The 24795-nt window shown below is 34.2% G+C and overlaps 1 protein-coding gene across 1 annotated transcript in view; it reads left to right on the top strand.

Annotated features, from left to right (window-relative positions):
- The window catches only part of LOC150108188 (post-GPI attachment to proteins factor 6-like), a 256316-nt gene extending 252243 nt beyond the window's left edge, over nucleotides 1-4073 (top strand). Inside the window, exon 13 of the mRNA XM_090390640.1 lies at nucleotides 1529-4073. Coding sequence (XP_090246766.1) covers nucleotides 1529-1894 — 366 coding nt within the window. The 3' untranslated portion in view covers nucleotides 1895-4073. The remainder of the gene's footprint in view (nucleotides 1-1528) is intronic.
- Nucleotides 4074-24795: the final 20722 nt, after the last annotated feature.

The raw sequence follows: 24795 nt of genomic DNA, 5'->3' as shown, positions 1-24795 counted from the left end.
TTAATTTTATCATCAACAGTCCTATACAATTCTCTTATTTTGTATAAAAAATAATAAAAATCCATCTTGTAGCACTTAGGAGGGTGAAGGATGCTAGCAGCACTGTGTTTACCACAGTGTCATATTGCTACGTGGGCAAACATATGCATCATAGTGAGATGCAAGTTATTAGCGTACTGCGGCACTGTTCGTTGCACAGTTCCACTGTTGTTTATATGAAGTTTGCACCAGTAGTAGAGTGTTCGTAGTGCTTATCGTGCTTACTCCATCTCTTTAAATATTTGGACATTACAATTAAAGACATAATATTTGTTATAGTTTTTATTTTAGAACATTATTGGGGTTATTGGCAATTATGACCTCAGAATTTTTAAGTAATTTTGAATTATACTAAACTGTATTTTATCGATAATAAACAATATTTTTTCATGAAACAAAACAAGAAGAATATATTTTATTTTTAAGTAATTTTGAATTATACCAAACTGTATAATTTTATCGATAATAAACAATATTTTTTCATGTTTAATTTTTTAATTTTTACCATAATTTTGATATTTTATCCAAATATACATATACTTCAAAAGTTGCAGCACCCCCACGATTTCAAGCCACAAGCTGCCACTGGTTTACAACTATCAAGTTGTAAGCTGTATATAACTTTATCATTTTCTTTTTTCAAAAAACAATGTTTTCTAATGGAATCAATGCTTAAGTTGCATGATTATTTGGTTAGTCACTACTGCATATATGAATAAGTAAGCTGATTTATACCCTATGAAAGTGAAGAAATGAATTGCTGTGCAAAACAGCAGACTGTACACTTTGGGACTAAAAAGAAAAATCAGAAATACATAAAGAATTTAAAATTAACTCTGATAGATAAAATCTACAAATACTGAAAGAAATGGATTTAAACATTGAAAGAATGCATGACTATAGACTGTCTACCTTCCTCTCCCCTTTAAAAAAAAAAACAAAAAGACTAATATCACCAGATAGAATAAGACTAGAATAGGTCATGGAGCCTAAAAGCCATGGAAAGATAATTTATTAAACCAGTGATATTTCAGTGGATTCAAACCATCAAGTTGCATGGTGCTACATTCAGTTATTGAACTAATGAAACCTATTCAAAATTTAACATTTAACAAAAACATTTTTTTTTCTTATTAGAATTTTGAATTCCTTCTAAGGTCTTATTATTGTAGAACATTTTTGTGCTCTTAAAATGTTGATTTAAATTTAACAAAATATCAATATAATTAATTGCAAAAGATTTAGTTTGTTTGTATTTGGTGTTTTGAATTCATACTGTTAAATAGATTTGTGTTATGAATACTAGCTAGTACGTAAGCCTTTCTACAGAATTGAAATGATTTTAGCAGTTTATCCAGTAAAATGACAGATATTGTGGTTTGTGTACTCTGTTGTTAAAATTGGATACATATACAGTGTTAAATCTGTATTGTACATATGATGTTATATTGAATGACATTTGATTTCTTTTCTCTTCTCGTCTCCTTAGGGCTTTAAATGTTACCAGTCCCAAATGTGCTATCCTGCAAAGGTCAAGTGGCTGCTTAATCTTTTCCCTGGTATTACTTTGGCTTCATCAGGACTAATTCTGTTTGCATTTGTAGAAACAAAAAATAATTACAAATATGTGCATAGTTGTTGGCATGTTGTAATTGCTCTTTCTGTTATATTTTTGCTCCCACTGAAGGAAAAAGTGTCCACTTCTTGTTGTTCTTCATCAAGAACAGAAGATCCATCAGATCAAGATGTGGTATTTAACAATTTATCAGTTGCAAGTGTTTCTGAGCTGAAGGATATTAGTGAATATCATTTGAATTCAGATATGCAATCCCTTGTCAGTGAGCGCAGATACTGACAGCAGTAATGTTTAGCAGTGCTACTTACTGTAAATTTTATTCAGAAACACAGGAAATGGTTATTGTGATAGAACACTTAATAAATAACATTGGGTTGTGAAAAGAAGAATATTTTTAAGAACGGCAAGATGTTATTTCACTGTATATTTACTGTTGAAGTTATAAAGTACAAAACTCATCACTTGTAGATAACTGTTCTGTTCTTAAGGGGGGGGCTGCAAAGCCGTGCAATGTACAAATATTTGTATTACTGTTTTTTTTTTTTTTTTTTTTTTTTTAGTACACTAGTAGTATCAGTATTATGTTTTGGCTGAACAGTTTTATTTATTTTTTTTTCAAGTAATTTTTCTGTGGTGAACATATGTGTAACTTTTAATATCATCAGCAGAAACAAATTGTGCAATTTCTGTACAGAAAGACCAATTAAAATTGTACAGCTACAAAAGTGATTTTCAGTAGGAAATCCATCTTCTATAATGCACTCGATTCTCAAAGGTAGCAAAGCTGGAGAAATGTGTCTTTCATTATGATAAAATAACACTGTTCATAAGCTGATTCATTTGATCATTTTGGAAAATGTTTTTTCAACATAGATTTTAGCAGTTATGGAAATGCTAAATGAAAACTTTAGTCATGATGTTAGATAGAAATCTTACTATTACTGATATGGCATGTGATGAAACTGTCTATGTTACAATGTTAAACTTGTTTTTATCCATATTATACCTAAACACATGAAATGCACAAAATTATATTCATGACAGTGGTTTATCTTTACTGAATTGCACTACATATCCACTACAATGAGAAGCACCTACCTTAAAGTAGTATATTAAGAGACAACTCTCTTAATACACCACTTTAAAGCATATGCACCTTTTGATCTTTATTGTTAAGTGTACATATCTTTGAAAAGTTTTACAACAATATAGTGATAGTGGTATATATCATCATATTCTGGATTTTAGATATGTGGTAAACTATTGAAAATTATTTTTTAATATGTATTTAATTTTCATGTCATCTTTCTTAAAACATTTTCACCTGCTGACAGTCAGTAGCTTATACTTGTACTGATTCTTGAATACATCATATATCATGTGTGTAATATTTCTTTATTATAACTGTTCAAAATTTTGTACTGTAGTGGATATTTAGGACAACTTGATATGCACCCTATGAATATGATTCTTATATACCATAATATGCTATCAAGCTATGCAACAAAGCCAGTACAAACTGCAGAAAATTCCATTTCCTCCATTATAATTGTATCCAGGGGGACCAAATAATGTATACATTTTGGATTTTTGTAGATTTGTAGATTGGATACAAAATAGGACATAAACATACTTGATTCTTAACAGAATATTTTGTATACCTTATGTGGATTTTAGATGTTATACAAAACAATGGACATTTACTTTTACTCTATAATTAGGGTAGAGCACAGTCCGTTCTTCTTTCACCTCCCCTGAAAAAGAGTTCAATCAGATTTTCTGCAGCACTTTGAAGTTTAAGTAAAAATACTGAAATTATTTACTTTAAAAAGTGTCATTTTCCTTTGAAGAAAACCAAACCCAAACTTCCTTGGATACATGCACCCATCCATGTGAAATATATTGTAAATATTTCCAATATTTCACATGGAGATACTTTTGTAAGAGAGACTCCCCCCCCGTAATGTTTCTTTATTGAACCATCATCAATTCCTAACATTATACCATTGAGAGGTGTACATATGACAGCACTACGTTATGTAGTACTTTATGAAAATTTGGTAGTACATTAAGAACAGATATATAACACACATAAGACAAATAGCTGTATAACAGGAGTAGAAAAAAATACTGAATAATAGTATGATAAATAGCTCATGTCACTGCTTATCAGAGTATACTAGAAACTAAGTTTGGAACTTAGGTATTTGTGAATTTTGGATATAGATTTTTGATTTTCCGCTGCTAAATGAAAAATCGCTAAAACTTATGTACAATTCATATGCAATATTAACTAGTTTTAAGATCTCAAAAGTACATAAAAATAGAAAAATGTTCTGCTAAACTACATTATAATTCACAGTGCTCATAAAAATCTATAGACTGCCTGTCTCAGATGTATGACAATACTGTCAGATTAGTGTAAATGTTCATGTGTAATAAATGTTATTGCACTTTTTTTTTTTTCAAGTCCATAACTAGGCTGCTGTTCTCTCTGAAGGTAGTATTACACAATTTTGGAGATGGACTTCAGCTTAAAGAAAAGAATCCTCATAGGTTATTCTTTCTCGTGATGCACAACTGACATGCAGTTTCTAATTAAACCATTATAGAAACACCTCGCTTAATGAATTCGATATGCATGATAATCAGTTCGCGCAATTGAGTGAAATGATACTATTTTCTGATTTAAGCACCTGATTAATCAGTTAATGCGATTTTTTTACATCATGCGAAATTTTTTGTCGCCAATCTGCAGTAAGCGGAAAAGCTGGAATCATTAAGAGACATGAAAGTAGCACTAGTATTACGATTATAATAAAATTAGTTTAATCCTTTTTTCCAAGTGTGAGCAAACAAAGTTTGCGCCTGAAAGTATCTTCAGGACAATTCGGGAGCGGAAATCCTCCTCTATGTAAGGAATGGTGCTTTTATCCCACTGTACGATATGGTTAGTTCTTGAGAAATGAAAGAATGAACCCGCTTTTTCTTCTCTATTGTTATTAACATCTTCAACGTGTGCTCCCTTTGTCTAATCTCAAGGCTTCTTGAAGTCTGGCCAATGTAATTTAAACCACACAAAAAAGGACCTGTTTGATTCTCTAAACAAGATCAACTCATTACACCATACAATCAAATTCACTCTAGATCTTGAAAAAGATAACCAATTATTATTTTTGGACACCCTAATTAAGAAGCAAACGAATGGTCATCTCAGCCTCTTAGTTTACCAAAAACCCACAAATACAGGAAGATTTTGCACTTTAGCTCCTCCCGCCATATTTCTCAGAAACTTAGCATTGTACACATGCTAAAAAAGCGAGCTTTCCACATTACAACAGATCAACAAGATCTCCAGGATGAATTATCTCTGATATCTAACAACCTCACCATGAATGGCTACCCTCGGAGACTCGTCCACAAGATACTTTTCTCTGACCCCCCCACAAAGACAACGGGACGACACACAGTATATTTCTACAATTGTCATTCCATACGTGGGGACAGTTTCTAATAAGGTTGCAAGACTCCTCAAACCCCATAGAATAAAAGTGACTTTTAAACCCACAACTATTTAAACCCAACGATTAGACAACTCTTAAGATCTCCAAAAGATGGTCATCCTTTCTTCAAATATGCTGGAGTTTACAACATACCCTGCTCATATGGTTTAAATTACATCGGCCAGACTTCAAGAAGCCTTGAGATTAGACAAAGGGAACACATTGGAGATGTTAATAACAATACAGAAGAAAAATCGAGTTTATCCTTTCATTTCTCAAGAACTAACCATATCGTACAGTGGGATAAAAGCACCATTCCTTACATAAAGGAGGATTTCCGCTCCCGAATTATTAAAGAACCCACAACAGTTGCCCGTTCAGTACAAAACCTTAACAGGAACCAAGGATTAATCTTGCTCGAGATCTGGAAGACCCTCATTAGATCTCTAAACATACAAGAACTGAATTATAGTGCCAATTATAGAATGTTCCTATATAACAAGTGAAATCATACACACACACGCTATGCATGTATTGTACACATTCTGTTTTGTCAAATATAATTGGAATCGGTTGATTTATAGTCTGTAACAGTTTTTAGCTTGAAATGCCTTATATCAGTTATGTACCTTGAAGATGCCAACAGCCTCAGTTGGTGAAACTAGTTGGTATAACATAGTTGTTCTAAAAAAATACTTGATCAATAAATCCCAATAGAAGTCATTTCCATAGTTTTTGTGGTCAAGAAAATAACGTTTTAACATAATATTCTCATAATTTAAAATGTTGATAGTAACATATCAAATACAAATTAGCTGTTTTCTTTTGTTTTTTCTTAATTTTATTTTTACACTACAAGATCTTGTCAAAATAAGAATTCTTGGTCACCTTTTTTTTCTGTGTCTTTGTAAATAAATTGGTTTGCTTAACGATCAAAACTAGATTAACTTGGAGGTGATCTCCGCATAGGTGATGGAATGCAGAAACCTGACCATCACTTTCAACCCATTGTCCAAATCTCATTTTCACATGGTACATACTGTAATTAAGTTTCTAAACAGATTCAGATGTGCTCAAAGTTTGTGACTTAAGGAGCCAAACTTAATGAGAGTACAATAAAAAAACAGCATAATGAAATGCTATGCCAGCTGGGGCATTACCTAATTAAACAAGCTCTCCATCCCTCCTCCCACCCTCTGCTATTTTCATCAGGGGAAACAAGATGAACACTGAAAAGTCAACTACTAGAACAAATTTGGTGTTAACAGAACTGAATAAGCACCATCATGGTAAGAAATATCAATGGAAAAGAAGTAAGTCTCACAGAATTAGATGCTAACTAAATGCAGTTGGTGTTACTGAGATGAAGAGGAACGAAAAGATCATTATTAACATAACATCATGGACTTTGGTAGGAATAGAGAAAATAAATATGAAGGCAGCAAAATATTCTGGAGGTTTAGAAATGGAGGAAAGAGTCGTATAAAAGGAATCAGAGATGATAAAGGTGACAAAAACTGGAGATAAAAATATTTGGATGTCTAGAGTGGCTACTTTGAAAGATTGTTAAATGAGATAAGCAATGAGAAAACAGTGGTAGAAAATATTCAAGAATAATGCAATCAGGACTATCAGAAAAAGCAGCTGGAATAGATGATACTACTCAATCAGAAATAGTTTTACCATCATGACAGCATCTTCAGAAAGTTAAGAACACATGTAGTCACTCATGCCTAAATACCTATCATATCTTGCTTTGAATGCATTAACTGAAGTTGCACTCACATTGAATGATAATCCATTACACAAACACACTGTGAGAAGAACTTGGATCTCACATGCTTCCTGACTGTAGTCAGATCAAGCTCTTATTAATGGATCCTGGAATATATATCTTAAAGTGAATACTTAACAATTCATCTATATCTAACAATTTTCTGCCATTCACATTCACCAAGACTATTGTTTCTTTCTTTTACTTGCTACAAAGGGATAAAATTCTCTTGGATTTCCCTTGACCTATTTGGCTTACTTCCTTTCATAATCTGATTTCACCTTTCTGACCATGACCATCGCTCTCCTGTCCTGCTCCTCTTTATATTGCTCCTAAGTCTCATCATGACTCTTTTCATGATATCAGATATACAACATCCTCTTTTTATGCATCTCCTACTTTAAAGCACTATTTTCCATTTAACTCCCATACAGTTTATTTTCCTAAATGAAGATAATCAGGTACAGCTTTCTAAATTAGACACTTATCATATACTTCCCATGCACTACTGATTCCTCTACCATGCAATTACTCATGCTGAGGCACTATTACAAGTCTCAATTTGTTATGATCACCTATCTTATAGTTCCTCCCTTTTGTTTAATCAAAACTCTTACATCAATTGTTATCTCCCAAGTCAGACTGCATGATCACTCTCACCTTCTGGAGGAATAACAATTATTGCAAATTCTCATTTTCTGTAACTAGATCCAATGTTCTTACACCATGAACCTCTTTTATCATATATACTGCTTAATGCAATCATTCATCAATAAATATTTATATTTATAAATTATCATGTTTTGTATGGTTTCTTCTTCCTCCAGTCTATATCCCCACAGTTGAAAGTTGTTGATAAAGGATTAAACCAAGTATATAATTCTTGGTATCTTTAATTTATAGTATAACCAAGTGATAAAACTTCCAACAACTTTCTCTACAGTTTTTACTTTTCTTTCTTGAATCAAGTAGTCTTGCCACTCCTGGAATGATCCATAACTTATTTCTGTAATTACATTCATAATCATAACCACTTAATTTAATATACCATATCAAGTTTTCCTTGCTACTCACAATCACTCTTTCACTGAGAATAATTTTTCCAACTACCTAAACAACAAACCCATTCAAATGTAATCAATTCTGCAAGTACAAATCCTTTTGGCTATCAAAATCATCCCATACATCAACATACTGCTGCCCATTTCTTCAAAAACAGGATTTTGCAGCTAGTTCATACAGCATGTCCTTAAAAATGGAATCGCTGTAAATTACAATATCCTCTTTCATCTCTTTCTGCTTTCTTGTACATTCCTACACTTTTTTCTGGGTTTGTTTCCTTTCTTAACTCTCTTGCTATTTGCCCAAGAGCTTTTCAAGTTTAGTTATATAGATAATTAATTTAATAGATCTACCAGTTTTGACAAATCTCTGACTAGCTTCTTCAGGATTTATCATCATCATCATCAAATTCCTGCCATGTACCCTCAAGGGGTGTACAGGATATGATAGTACTACATGAAAAATTTACATCATTACTAACTTCCTATCTACAATTTTCCTCCAAATCAGTCTGTTACTTGTCAAGACTCCAACATTACCAGATCTTATATTTCTATCGTCTAAGGCACTTTATACCATATCAATCCACCTATATCTTGGTCTTCCTCTGGGTCGTTTTGCTGCCAACCTGGCAGAGAGCACTTGTTTTGCTAATCTTACCTCGCCCATTCTGTTTAAGTGACCAAACCACCTGAGATTACTTCTGCTAACGCTTTCTGGATGCCGACAATGTCAAGTTCTTTCCTAATATTCTTGTTTTTAATATGATATTGCCATTGATGCCATCTGTTCACGCCTCTAATCTTTCTCAGGACTCTCATATCTGCGGTCTATAGTCTTTGGTCAAGTGTTTTACTTCTGACCCAGCTCTCAGATCCATAAGTTAAAACTGGTTTGAACACTGTCTTGTATACAGCTAATTTAGTGTTCTGACTAATTTCTCTCTTATTCCATATGAATTTATTCAATTGACTTCCTACCTTAGCTTTGTTGATTCTGTTCTCTATTTCCATATTTAATTTACCATCTTCACTAAACATCGTGCCTAAGTAGCTGAAATGTTTTACTTGTTCCACAGGTTCTCCATTCACAACACAGTTGACATTTTCAATGATTCTGCATATTTTCATTGTCTTTGTCTTTTTGTTGCTGACCTTCATACCATATCTATTACAACAGTTATTCAATTTAGTCAGAGAATCTTACAGACTTGTAGCGGATTTATTTAGAAGTATAACATCGTCCGCATAAAGCAAAGAGCTGATATTAACATCTCCAATTTTGATATCATGTTTAATACCACTTTCCTTCATAATGTGATCCATATAGATAATGAATAACAGAGGGGATAATGTACATCCTTGTCTCACGCCAGATTTAACATTAAACCATCTTCCTGTACTTCCTTCAATTCTAACCGCTGACTTACAACTCAAATAAAGACTAAGCATTGCTTGATATAATGCCCCATTGACAACATATAACTGTTGCGTATTGCATAGCTTCTCTCTTGGCACCTTGTCATATGCCTTTTCCAAATCAACAAAACTTAAATACAGATCTTTGTTACATTCCCATGATTTCTCCACTATATGTCGTAAAGTGAAGATCTGATCCTCATTGCCTCTATTTGACCTGAATCCAACTTGTTCGTCACCAAGCTTTTCTTCCACAATTCTTCTCAACCGTTTCTCAAGTATACTTGCATATATCTTATCAGGTACACTCAGTAGGGATATACCTCTGTAATTCTCACATTTAGTTTTATTTCCCTTTTTATATATGAGTACTATGAGAGCTTGACTCCAATCATCTTGAATTCGTCCTTCTGTCCAGGCATTCTGAAATATGCAGTGCAGCCACTGTATGTCTTTTATACCATACCACCATCCTTCAGCATTTCTGGTCGAATATCATCTACTCCTGCTGCCTTTCCACATTTCAAGCCTTTGATGGCTTTTTCTACTTCAAGTATGGATGTGTATTACTGACTGCATGCCTGGTCAATGTTTTTTTATCACTGTGCTGTCATCAGTGCTTGTTTCATTTAGCAAATTTTCAAAGTAATTACTCCATACTTCAAGGATATCTTTTTCTCCTGTTTTCATGTCACCTTTATCATCTTTAACTCCTTTTACAGCACTCTTTCCTCCATTCCTAAGCTTCTTCAACAATCTCCAGAATATTTTGCTACCTTCTTGATATGTATTTTCTATGTTCTTGCCAAAGTCCTCCCATTACTTTTGTTTAGCTAGTTTTACACAGTGTTTAGCCTTCTTACATTTGTCTCTGTATTTTCTAAGAGCACAAGCTGACTTATTTGCCAGGAATTTTTGATATGCTTTCTTCTTTTCCTTCACTGCCTCTTTAACTTCCTGTGTCCACCATGGAGTTCTAATTTTTCTATTTTTTGCAGACAACTTCACCACATGCCTCTCTAGCTGAATCAATCAGGGTTTTCTTCAAGGCTTGCATTGAATCTCCAAGGTTTGGTTCCTGTTCTCAAACTCTTTCATTTTTTCTTCAATAATCTTTTTGTATTTTAGTCTACAGTTCACATCTGAGAGCTGCTCAACTTTTATTCGCTTTAGAACTTTCTTACATGTCATTCTTTTCAATATGAAATTCAATTTTATCCTGCTCAAGACTAAATAGTGATCACTTCCAATTTCAAATCCTCTGTACACTCTGGTGTCCTGCACCAGGGAGAAAACGTCACTATCAACAACAACATAGTCAATGAGACTTTTCTTATTCCTTGCCTCTTCTCTCCATGTGAATTTTTGCACATTTTTATGTTGGAACATGGTGTTAGTAATAGCCAGTCCATGTCCTGAGCAGAAATCCAACATGTATTTGCCATTATTATTAGCTTTGCTCTTTTCTCCAAATTTTCCCAAAACATTTTTGCATGTCTGACAGTCACTTCCTACTCTGCTATTTAGATCCCCAAAAAGGACCATCTTTCCCTTTTTCATTGTGTCAGTTGCTTTTTCTAAAGCCTCAAAAAATTCCTCCACTTCTACCTTAGTAGAACCTTCTGTGGGACCATAGGACAAATAAGTCTCATTGTCCAGTTCCCCATTCTGATATTTGCCAAAATCATTCTACTTGACACTGCCTGCCATTCAAGAATGAGCCTCGTATTTTGTGTTGAATACTATGGCTCCTTCTTCTCTTCCTTGATTGTCATTGCCTGAATATAACATTTTGTATTTATTGCTCAGAAAGATCTGACCAGTTTTTGTGTTTTTTGTTTCAGTCACCCCTATTATGTCGATCTGGTACTTATCTAATTCCTCCGCTAGCTCCATTTTTTTGCCATTCAGGCTTCTTATGTTGATAGTACCGATCTTTAACTCTGGTGATGTTGTGTTGGGTATGTGTTTTATAATGTTCAGGATGTATAATAGCAATAAATTAAAGTGAAATTGTAAGCAAAACACTGCCTAAATGAATAAGTACTCATACTTCTTCTTTCCAACCAGACCAGTAGGTCATAGGTTCAAATTCCATTGCATATGTTGAAATTTTAAAGTGGTAAATGAATTTTATTGCTGAGTGTGAGACCAACACCCTACTTACTAATCTTAAAGTGACTCTTGAAATAGTTCCATGTTTTGTCTCTAGAGCAGGATTTCTGCATCATCTAATCCTTAATTCCACATATGATACTGTCTGCAAATAGGTTTGTTTACTATTACTACTACTAAGAATGCTGGTAACAAGCTTGTATGTTGGTTATTCATAATGATTTTACTTAAGGAAGTTACAATGTCCACTATATATTAATTAGAATAACAACTTATATTTCCAGTATTTTGGCAGTGTCAAACTGCCATCAGGGAACAATAAACAAATATATGTTTGCATACGGGCACTACATAAGGTAAGTATGACTGAAGCAGAACAACAAAAGCAATTCTAAAGTCTTAAAAAGTGCTCCTTAGTGGGCAGGAACCAGTGTTCTTTTTGGCTGTTGGGCTGAGATTCTAAGGACCTCCAGATTTGAGGTAGTGTCATACAACCAAATTTGTTTAGATTTAGGTAGTTGTTTAAGTCTGATATAGATTCCAGGAAAAGTCTTTCATATTTAAATTTACTTCTGCAGAGTAAGTGGCCTTTTTTCATCATATCTTACAGTGAGTGTTGAATGCATGATCAACAAGCCTGAGTGGCAGAACTGAATGTAGTCTTTGTGTTCAGCAATTCTTATGTTGGCTGTAGTAGGACAGCTTACAGCTGCTTGATAGCTGGTAGACACCTGTCATGTCTAGGGACCTCAGATATATGGAATGTTAAATAATTTGGTATAGCCTTTGTTCTAGAGGATGAGGATGGTTTTGAGTTTTTAAAATATTTTGGATTTGGTTGGGATTTTAACCATTGGCTAAGAAGCTGTTGTGCATATGTTCAATTTCAGTGGTGAGGACATTATTATTGATGCTAATCAATTTTCTCCTATTGTACAGGATTATAATAATTCCATTCTGTTGGAAGGGGGCAGGGTGACTGTTGATGAATGTATCTGCCTGTGGGGTGGGGGGGTTACTGTAAACTGAGAATGCTAAGGATCCATTAGATTGGCATGTAATCAAGTTGTCCTAGAAGGGGAGACTTGTTTTTTTTTCTTTTCCTAAGATGAAAAAGATGTTTTAAGAGCCTCAGAGCCATGTGACCAAATGTAGAACATATCTAAATAGCAAAGCCAAACTGTAAGTCTGTGTGGGGAAGAGGTTAAGGCTTTTTCTTCAAAAATCTCAATGAAGTAATTTGTTTGGGGGTGGGGTGGGGAGGAGCTCATGGCTGTCATTTCTGTATATATATATATATATATATATATATATATATATAGAGAGAGAGAGAGAGAGAGAGAGAATTTTTCTTGCCAAATGAAATAACACGAGTTCGTGCTGAACATAAACAAGACATCAGGAGAAAATTGCATGATGGACATTAATGAATAGAGATAAAACATCAAAACTGACCATTATATCAGCCTTTTTGGTTTGTGTGGTTTCCTATACCAACCTTAAAGTGGATAGAGTTTTCTTAATGTGTGTGAAGAGGCATTGCACCAGATATTGGGTGAGCACTTTAACTAAATGTTTAGTTAGTTTGTATATGGATGAATCAATGCACAGTCCACAGTTGGATGTAGTGACACATTCTGTTTGTGGATTTTTGACAGCCCATATATATCCTGGGCTGTGGGGGGGGGGGGGATCTGAAATGGTATGATTTAAGTTTATTTGTAATTTCCACAGTCCAACATGATGATCTTGGAAAAAGAAAAGCAACAACAATCTCCCCTTCTGAGATACCTTGAATACATGCCAACCTGATGAATCCTCAGTTTACAGAAAACACACGCAGGCAGATGCAATTGCCAACTCCCCATCCCATCGGTATGGGATTATTAAAACCCTATACAACAAAGCACAATTGATTAGCTCCAATAATAATGCACTCACCACTGAACTTGTGCATATTCACAACACCTTCTTAACCAATGGGCCCTACCAAATCAAAAAATATTTTACTTGTTCTATAGGTTCTTCATTTAGAATGCACTTAATGTTTTCAATTTCTGCATTTTTTTTTTATTGTCTTTGCTTTTTATTGCTGATTTTCTTACCAAATTTATCACAGTTATTCAGTTTAGTCGGGGAATCCTGCAGACTTGTACTTGGATTTATTTAGAAGTATAACATCACCTGCATAAAGTGAAGAGCTGCAACTCCAATTTTGATGTCAGGTGTAATACCACTTTCATGATGTGATTCATGTAGATGATAAAAAACAGTGGAGATAATGTACACCATTGTCTCACACCTGGTTTCAAATCAAACCATCTATCTGTACCTCGTTCATTACTAACTGCTGACTTACATTCACACACACACATATATATATATATGACAAAGGTGAATATTCCAGGTGTGCGGTGCTCTTCCACGAAATATCAGTATCACCGATGTTATATTTTTGCATTTATTCCCGTTAGTTAAAGACTCGCCCAATTGTTTGCAGACTTCGCGCGATTCCTAAAATTGAACACAATATACTGTACTAATGCTTCATTGTCCTCTTCACGATTATAATAAAGCATTAGTGCTTCATGAAGAAGGCGCATTAAAATTTTTTAATCAAAATTGATTGAGATATTTAATCTTACACCCTCGACCCTGGGAATGCTTTGTATGTCTTAAAATATTATTATGGGTTGGCCTGTTGCAGGGTAGCTATAGAACACGTGCTTTATTGCAGTAAAAAAACATGTTCCTGTTTTTGGTTCATTTTTTTCTGATTTGTGAACAGTGACCGGTTAGTTTGCCCTCTGTCTAGTAAGTTACAGAGTGAAGTGTGAATTGTAAATTTATAGTGAAACAAATTTTTAAAAAAATACATTTTTAAAAGGTAAATGTATGTAATTTAATATTATTTTACTTGTTAGTTTTAAGCTGAAACTAACAAGTTGTTAGTTTACTTGTAAAGTAAGTTTACTTTACTTTTAACCCCTTAATATACAAAGACGTCTGTGACACGTCTTTTGTTTATTGCACCAAAATTGATTTTGAATTTTGGTTTCACATATAAATACAACCGAATATAGATGCTAGACAATCTTGTGCCTATTTCCTTTCAGCCGAGAAAAGTTGCCAATTTGTAAACGTTTGCGTTTGCACAAATTCATCATTATTTTTCAAATAATGATGAATTTGATCCAGCAAATCACCCTTGCCCAAAAAATTGGCAGAAAAACGACCGCTTTCTGATTTTTAATTGGTACGTTAAGGGGTTAAGTTAGTTTACTTTACTTGTTGCTTTTAAACTGAAATAATTTAATTTAGGATTAATTAATTAGTTGATTTTTAATAAAATATGTCGATCAATTTTTTATATGAAATTCTGCTAAAAACTATTCTGAATACCTTTTTTTTCCCCGATGCAAAATGAAAATAATGTATTTATAGTTTACATCGACAAATAATTACATAAAAAAAGCTAAAAGACGTTTATTGATGTAATTATTTAATTAAATCAAAAATTATAAAAATTTATTGATGTAATTATTTGTCTCCAAACTCCTCCCCCCCCCCTCCTGGAAAACATGACAGCACACCAAACCGAAATGATCATGCAACTCCACTGATATATATATATATATATATAGGGTGATTCAGAACTCTTGGGCCAAACTTTAAGGGGTGATAGAGCACACCTAAACAAGCACTTTTTGTCATACAATGCATGGTCTGAACTCAAGCGGTGAAGTGCTAGAGGGCGCTTTCCAGTGAACACATAAGCGCTGGTTTTTGCAGTCGTCATTTCTACTGTGGAGTGCAAAAAGGATGGATTCTTTCACAAATCAGGAGAAAGCTGACATGCGCTTCATTTATGGAGCTGCGGACGGGAATGCGAGTGAAGCCCAAAGACTACCAAGAGCGCTTTCCGACCCGACACGTGCCTGATCGTAAAACCTTTCAGCGATTGCACTGGAATCTGTGCGAAATGCTTTGTCAGTGGCATGCAGGATACAGGACATGCAAGGACGGCACGTGTTACAGAGGCAATTCTACTTAGGGTTCCAGATCGTCCCGAATGTAGCACGCAAGCAATTTCCCATGCCATACATGTGCCCCAATCGATGGGGTGGCGAGTTCTACGAGACAAACGATTATATCCCTACCATGCACAGAGGGTGCATGCCTTGACACCTGCAGATTACCGGCCTCGTGTGGATTTTGCAATGGTTCCTGCAGTGCAGCCGGACTTTGATGCAAGTCTTATTCACTGACGAATGCACCTTTACACATGAGGCCATTTTTAATACCCACAATTATCATGTGTGGGCGAGCAGAAATCCACATGCCACACGTCCACATTCGTACCAGTGGCGTTTCTCCATAAATGTTTGGGCTGGAATCCTACATGACCATTTGATTGGCCCATACCTTCTGCCAGCACGACTGAATGGGAGAACGTACCTTGTATTTTTACAAGAGGTCTTGCCACAATTACTGAACCCTGTTCCAGTAAACATTCAAACACGTGTGGTTCCAACACGACGAAGTGCCACCCCATTTCAGCGTTGATGTGCAGAACGCCTTGGGTGCAACATTTCCACGACGATGGATTGGTCAAAATGGTCCCATCGCTTGGCTGCCACGATCGCCCAATCTCTCATGCTTGGACTTTTTCCTATGGGGCCATATGAAAAGCCTGATCTACGATAGCCCCATCGATTCCAGTGAGGACTTTATTGCCGCTTCTGCTCTACAAGAAATGCCTGGTGTTTTTGCCAATGTATACCAATCACTACGTCGAAGGTGTGAAGCCTGCATTAATGTTGCGTTCGCTCTTTCGAGCAGTTTCTGTAATTTGTTGAATAAAATTCTTTAATTTATGTTCTGTAATTTCTGCAATTGTTTCAAATCTCCTCTGTCGTTCTTGTGTTTCTTCATTTCCTGACACAGTAGTTGCTAACCCCCTAGCGCTTCACCGCTTGAGTTCGGACCATGCATTGTATCATGAAAAGTGCTTGTTTAGGTATCACCCTGTATATATAGATGGTATTGCTTGATCTAATTCATAATAATGCTTAATGGTATAACCAACACCAAGAAAAAAAAAATACATTTATCAAACTCACTAATATTTCACTGGTTTTCTACCCAGCATCATCAGAGCACAATGATAACTGACTGTGACAGGCACACACAGTACTAAACTAAGTAATTGTGGAAACAATTTAAATTGTAACTGACACCTAACGTCCTTAAATGGCACCCTCTATGGGTGACATATTCATAATATGGAACACAGTGTAGCAGAGTTATGTGATTTTCCAGCATCCATAAACTTGTTTCACCACAAGGTTAAATATGGACCATGTTAACCTCAATCATGAGGTTCAACAACAAACACATTAACGTAGCACAGCCAAACTTGGTTTTAGTGTGACTGTGTCATGTGCTTGGTTTTTCATAATGCTCCATTTAGAAGTTTGCTGGGGGGGGATATAGCAATTCCATGTAGCTGTTTGTATATTTTTCCTTTCCATAGGAAATAACCTGCATATGTGGTGAATCTGAATAATTCAATTATGCCATGGAAGAAATGGGGCCTATTAGGGGGTCTCTGTCAAAAGTACATTAGTGAAAAGTGAGGTGATATCAAAACTGACTATGATAGTTAGATTTTCTATTAATGCTTTAAAGCAGGAGTCTCGAACTCAATTGAACCTTGTGCCAAATGCTATAAAACTGTATCTGAAGTGGGCTGCAAAAAATTTTCGACTAAAAAAACCTGCACTAATTAGAATCGAAGGGAAGTGAAAGAATAAATAAATTGGAAAATTAATAACAAAAATTTTATTTATTCTAAGCATTACAAGACATAAAATAATAGTATAATGATTATGACAAAAAAAAAATAATATAAAGAATATTTTTATTATATTAATATTTACAATAGGTAGCATTTAATCCAAATTAAACTGAAATTAAATTTTATTTGTATAAATCAAATATTTATATATTTATACATTCTAAAAAGTATAAACTCTCATTAATAACCATCATAAAAATTTACTGAGCCTCTTGTTAGTTTGAAATTTTTCGTGTTTGCATTGAAATAAAATACCTCTATTTGGGGGGGAGCCTATATTTTAAATTTTTAAAGGAATTTTTAAATGTTACTGAAAATTACTGAGATAAAGAACCAATAGGCTCTTTACTAAAAATATTTTGGGGAAAAATTATATTTTCGGGTTAAAATATATATACATACTTGCATAATATAATTATAATAATTTCAGTATTTTATTTTTTTCCCGACACTTGACAACATTTATTATTAACCAGCCTGCCAAAATTTGGACTCAAAGATTGTGAGCATACGACCTTCATTATGACAGAAAGGTTGACATCGGTTACCTTTCATACGTGAGAATAATTGTTTACATAAATAGGTGCTTCCAAAATAACATAGAATATATGCTGCAAACTTTTTTTATTTCCGAATATTTTTGATCTAAATAACTGTATATTTTTGGTACACCAACTTCTTGGTATTTTGCGTTTAGAGTGGAATCATTTTGGAAATCAATAAGTTCCATTTGAATACAAATAGGAGCTTTTTCGAAATTAAAGGAAAAGGATCTGTAAAAAGCGAAAAAACTTCTTGCTCCTTAAAATCTCTAAATCGCCTAACAAATTCTTATTTTATCTTTTCTAGTTTGGGACAATATTGAGAAAAGGTAAAACTTTGATTCTTATGGTTCAACTGTTCACACATAGGAAAGTAATTTAAAATATTCTATTTTAAATGATTTTGAAACAAAACTAACTTACATCTAAAACTTGCCAGTGCATCATACATGTGTATGTTATTAACTGATCTTTCCCCTGAAGTTTGACATTTAAATCATTCAAATGTCCTGTAATATCAACTAAGAATGCCAGATCTTGTACCCATGTCTGATCATTAAGAAATGCAACATCATGATTTTCATTTCTAGGAACAATTTGATCTCCTCTAAAAGTAAAAAAAAAAAAAAAGCTTTTTAGAACCTTATCACAAGATAACCAACAAATCTCTGTGTAATAAGGTATCCCTTCAAATTCACTCTCCAAGTCTTTTAAAAATTGTGCAAACTGGCAGTGATTGAGGCCTCTGGATCGGATGAAGTTCACAGTATTTGTCACAGGCTTGAGTACGCTGCTCATTTCCAACACTTTGGAGCAGAGGACCTGCTGCTGAATGATGCAGTGGAAAGATTGCAGTTTTGGAATGTCTGGATACATTTCCTTTAACTTTGCTGCAAGTCATGACACAAAACCTTTATTTTTGCCTGTCATTGTTGGAGCACCATCAGTTATCACTGCTACAAGCCTGTTCAGAGGAAGTTGGTGATTTTCCAAAATGCTCAACACGACATCAAAAATGTCTTCTCCTTTAGTTATTCCATGGATCAGAATAACTTCCAAGAACTCTTCAGTAATATTCATATTGTCGTCGCAAGCCCGAAGAAACAAAGCAATTTGAGCCATGTCATGAATATCGAAACTTTTGTCAAGTGCAATTGAAAAGCACTTTACCTTTGCGAATATTTCTTGCAGCTGGTCATGCACATTATCTGCCGTTTCAGTTATTCTTCCGATCACAGTATTTCTGGACAAAGAAATATCGCAAAATACTTGCACATTTTTGGGACAGATGTGTTCGGCTGCTTTTATTATACACACCTTAACCAAGGAACCGGCACTAAAAGGTTTGGAATGTTTCGCCAATAAATAGCTGATTTCATAACTGGCTCTCACTGCTGATTCATTATCTTTCATAATTTTTGAAAATACTTGTTGTTGACTTTGAAGTGAATTCTTCATACTTAATTTTTCTTCTCTCAGTTTTTACCCTCAAAGCGTGAATATTGTTCTTTGTGAATTTTATCGTAGTTCCTTTTTATATTATATTCTTTGGCGACACTAATTGTTTCGTTACAAATAATGCACATAATTTTGTCCTTTGTTTCAGTGCAGAAGTAATTTAATTCCCATTTTTCTTGAAATTTTCTGCTCTCATCAGCAATATTTCTTTTTCTTGTTGGCTTGAAAAGTGACATTGCCTCGGTGAATATTATTAATATTATTAACAATTTTTATAAAAATGCACAAAACTGTAGACCAGTGCACGATACTATTGCAAATAAAAATAAAAAATAATAAAAAGGGATTCTCTCACTGCTAGGTTGTCATTGAATCATGTTCGGCGCACTGACTTCAAAGATCATTGATTGACTGTAGCAGGTAATTATAAATTGATAGCTGGATTCCCATGAGTGCATATGCTGCACGTCACGTGAACAGCTGGTAGCCAACAGAATTCAACTTTTTCAGTACACTACCAGCAGCATGCTATAAATTAACAATGAAAGCATAAATATAGTTTACAATTGATTAGGATCGGATCTAACATTGAAATTGCGGCATAAATTTTTATTATTGCAATTATATTATAGCAGATTGTTGCATCCATATTGTAACTATATAGTTTACAATTGATTAAGATCGGATCTAACATTGAAATTACGATATAAATTTTTATTACTGCAATTATATTATAGCAGGTTGTTGCATCCATATTGTAACTATAAATGTCGTATGAAAGCGAATAAATCGATACCGTATTTACTCAAATATAACTCGCACTTTTTTTCCCCAAAATTAAAGATAAAAAATCATTCAGGGATTTTTAGAAGCTAACGTTTTCAGAAGAAAAAAAAATGAAGATGGGGATGACTTACCAAGAATCTCTTCGTTATAGCTACTTCCGGCCTCGAGAGCAGTTTCCTTGTGTGCATTGTCAAAGTCATGTAATCAAATAGCGTCATCTTCTTTCCCATTATTACAAGTAATTTACAAGATTTTAGATACCTAATGAACACCCATCACGAATGTCTGAGAAGTGAAAGGATAACGTAAAATAGGCAGCAATGGTAGGCCAATAGAGAGATAGAACAGCTATGAAGATGTGGATATGATTGGTGCGGTATTATCAAAAGATCACATTACCAAAACACAAAGTCAAGCTGACATTTTTGAGCTGAAACACTAATTCTCTTCAACCAATGGTATCTTTAACAAATTCCATAATATCTGAAACTGTCATAACAACATTCACTCTATATGTCTTAGTTTTAACACGTTTACTAATTTTATTGCAGCTTTGTGTTTGAGTTAGTGGGGCACTCACACACATCTAACTAAAAACAATAGATTTTAGTTAGATACTGTGTTTGCCAGGTGAAATATGGTCTTGCTTAAGTCTAAACAGCATGGTTAATGTGGAAGAGGACATGTGATTCATTAGTTAGTGCCGTTTTTATACCAGTTGTCTCTAATCGCAGTTGGGGAAGGCATGTTGTTTACCGCGGGGAGCGAGTTATTGTCCCGACATGAAAGGTTAAACTTTATTTTCATCTGCAATGTACAGTACATGCAAAACTTTTTAATTTCTTTTTTCATAAAGTAAAATCAGGGTACAGGGGTGTGAGTCATATGCGAGGGCGAGTTATATTTGAGTAAATATGGTATTTCTGTTTTATTATAAAAAGCAGCCATCCTTTTTTTTAAATCTTTCCTTGAGGCATCGGGGGCTGCACGAAATTGCTTTGGGGAGTACCAGTTTGACATCCCTGCTTTAAAGCAAAAAGAATTTTTAATAGATGCGGGAAAGTTGTTATAAGGGAGGAAAGTGATTTGGATAAGTGTTTAGCCAGTTTGTAGGCGGGGCTGTCTATACCATCTACTATTGGACAAAAGGGGGGGGTGAATTTTAGGCACTTTATACATCAAGGGTGGTTAGACATGGTAATTTTTAAATTTTTTTATACTCTCTTTAGGCCAGGATGAAACTTATTTTAATAATTTGTATAATTTTTTTGCTTTTGGGATTTTGTAGGATCTCAATCTATGATTGATACTTGGAGTCTTTAAGAAGTTGATTCATTTTTCTGTTGTACACTGCTTGGTTCATAATGAAGCAGCATTTTCCTTATCAGCTTCAGTTACAATAATTTGTTTATTCTTATATAGCTTTCAAAATGGTGATATTCCTTTGTGGAATGTTATTCTTGGGAAGTTAGGATTTACTTAGGACATTAGCCACGTGCAACCGAATGTTATTGGCCACTGTGGGTGAAAGTTACCACATTCTATGCTAGTCATAATTTTTAAAAGTGATGGTGAAATTATACCTGTGATTAAGCATACTGACTGTGTCTTCTGAGAGTGTTTGCAATGATAGATTTACTACTATACATTCTTGTCATTGTTGCGGTCAGGTTGAAGTGCTGCAAAGTTTTTCAGATGGTGATCTTAACTTTTTCAAATTCTTACTAGCAGCGTTTTTCCAAAATGAAGATTGGAATAGACTACAGTTCTGGATTGAGTATTTCCAAAAGTGCTTCATGTAATATGGTGATTTTTGGAAGCAACTGGAAGCAAGTTGTTGTAATTTGTTCAAATGACACAGCCCTTGAAATACCTTTTTTTAGCCATGTTTTACAGTCCATATAAAACAGATAAGATATTACATGCAGCCCATGCATCCTACACCAAACTCACAGCATCACAACAAAATCATTCCCATTCCATATGTTAAGGGTACATCAGAAAAAGCCAAAGTTCTCTGTAATTATGATCTCCATACTTTCAAACCTTTCATTCAGCTAAACAACCTGAAGTGTATAAAGTTCCTTTTGTGTGAAGTTAGCCTGCTTTATACAAGACTGGTAGATCAATTAACATCTGCCCTGAAAACACAAAAATTACATCCGAGATTATGTATATTGCAAGTCGGGAATTGCAGACCATGCTCTGGATACTCCTTCCCATAGGATCAGATGAAGAAAAACATCACTATTACATAAAGTTGTTACAGGTCTGAGAGGCTATTCTTAGAATTAGCATCAGCTGTGAAGTACTTTCCCAACCTCAACAAGTTTGGTTGCATTGATTTACAAAGATCTGGCATACTTATTTTAAGACCTAATAGCTGGACTCCTTTAAATTAACTTTGTAGGTATCAGACAAAATTACCATGTAAGGACATTAGGTGTCAGTTACAATTTAAATTATTTCTACAGTTACTTAGTTTAGTGATGTGTGCCTCTCACATCATTGTGCTCTGATAATACTGGTTAGAAAACCAGTGAAATATTAGTGAGTTTAATAAATGTATTTTTTCTCTCTTAGTGTTGGTATAGTTAAGAATTATTATGAATAAGAATGACACCTAAGTCTTTCTTTACATATTCTTGATATACTGTCCTATTTGCAATACAATATATATCTGAAGTGTTTTGAACAGCTTTTTTCTTGGCCCATTGTCATATGCCTTTTCCACATCTACAAAACTTAAATACAGATCCTTGTTATATTCCTGTGATTTCTCAATGATTTGTCTTAAAATGGAAATTTGGCCTTGACAACCTCTGGTTTGCCTTAATATCACAAACACAATTTTGCTTATCCATTTGCTAAGTATACATGCATAAATCTTACCAGGAACACTCTGTAGGGAAATTTCTCCATAATTCTCACATTAGTTTTATTTCCTTTTATACACAAACACTATTGAGAGCTCCACTCTAGTTTTCTGGAATTTGACCCTCTGGCCAGGCCTTCTGAATTATGCAGTGTAACCACACCTCCATATTTGAACATTTCTGGTTGAATATAATCTACACACTTTCCACATTTCAAGTTTTTTATTGCTTTTTTCTGCTTCAAGTACTGATATGTGTTCCTGATTGCATTCCTGTTGAGTCTTTTCTACCACTATGCTGACACTGTTTGTTTCATTTAGCAGTCTTTCAAAGTAATTACTCCAGACATCCAGAGAATATCTTTACCTTCACCTTTTGCATCACTTTTTCATCTATGATTCCTTTTACTGTACTATTTCATCCAATTTTAAGCTCTTTCAGTTGCCTCCAGAACATTTTACCACCATGTTCTTACCAAAGTCTTCACATAGCTTTTGTTTATCTCCTTTTACAGTGCTTCACTCTTTTCTACATTTTTTTCTGTATTCTGTAAAATCACATGCTGAGTTATTTGCCAGGAACACATTTGATACATTTTCTTTTTTCCTTGACTGCCTATTTAACTTCCTGAATCCACCTGGAGTTCTGATATTTCTCTCATTGCAGACACCCCACAGGCATCTCTGGCTTAATCAATGTTTTCTTCAGGGTTTGCCACTGAATCTCCAATGTTTGGTTCTTGTTTTCAACCTTTCATTTTTTTCTTCAATTATGTTTGTGTATATGAGTCTATGGTTCACCTCTGAAAGCTACTCAACTCTGATTTGCTTTAAAACTTTCTTACACACTCTTTTCAAGATGAAATTTAATTTTATATTGCTCAAAACTAAATAGTGATCACTTCCTATTTCATATCCTCTGTGTCCTGAACTACTAGGAAAATCTTGCTATTGACTATAACTAGTCAATGAAACTTTGCTTATTTCTTGCATCTTCTCTCCATGTGAATTAATGTACATTTTTATGTTGGAACATGGTATTAGTAATAACTAGTCCATGTCCTGAACAGAAATTAGTGCCATTATTATTAGCTTTTTACTTTTCTCAAAATTTTCCTGGAACATTTCTATATCTCTGTTAATTATTTCCTTCTCTGCTATTTAGTAAATTTCCAACAAGGAGCAACTTGAGACTTGCCTTTGTTGTTCTGCTTTAGTCATATTTACCTTTTATATATAGTGCCTGCATGTACATACATATTGGTTCACTGTTCCCTGATGATGGCACTTTAACTCTGACAAAATATTCAAAATATTAAGTTATTCTAATTAATATAATATTATTAGCTTTTTATAATTTGTAATTTCCTTAATTAATATCATTACTACTAGAAATCTCCATGGAGTCTAAAGACTCGTCATAGAAGGTCCACACTTTTCATACAATACTTATCATACCTCTTCCCAAATATGGTTGCCGACAAAACTCAAGCAACTTATTCACTCATTCATAACTTCCCAAGCAAAAAAATCTAGTCCTAATATCCTTATTAGTCACACGCTTATTTCATTTTCAGAGATAATCCCTTGTCCTATCCCTCTCTACCTGTGTGCTGAAAATTTCTCTGCATTAATCCTATAAATGTTTTTTAATAACATATGCTTTTCTCTCGTATCTCCTCTTTTTACCTCTCGACCTATTTCTGCTAGCCTCAATTTGTCCTCGTAGGGAGCATTCCACAGATCATTCACCATCGATATGATCATATTCAAAGCTTTGTAACCTC

The sequence above is a fragment of the Typopeltis vanoorti genome, chromosome 3, assembly GCF_054136105.1.
Source record: "Typopeltis vanoorti isolate ZY-2024b chromosome 3, IOZ_Tvanoo_1.0, whole genome shotgun sequence".
NCBI classification, from domain to species: Eukaryota; Metazoa; Arthropoda; class Arachnida; order Uropygi; family Thelyphonidae; genus Typopeltis; species Typopeltis vanoorti.
The sequence above is the reverse complement of the archived record's forward strand: the minus strand, read 5'-3'. Positions and strand labels throughout refer to the sequence as shown.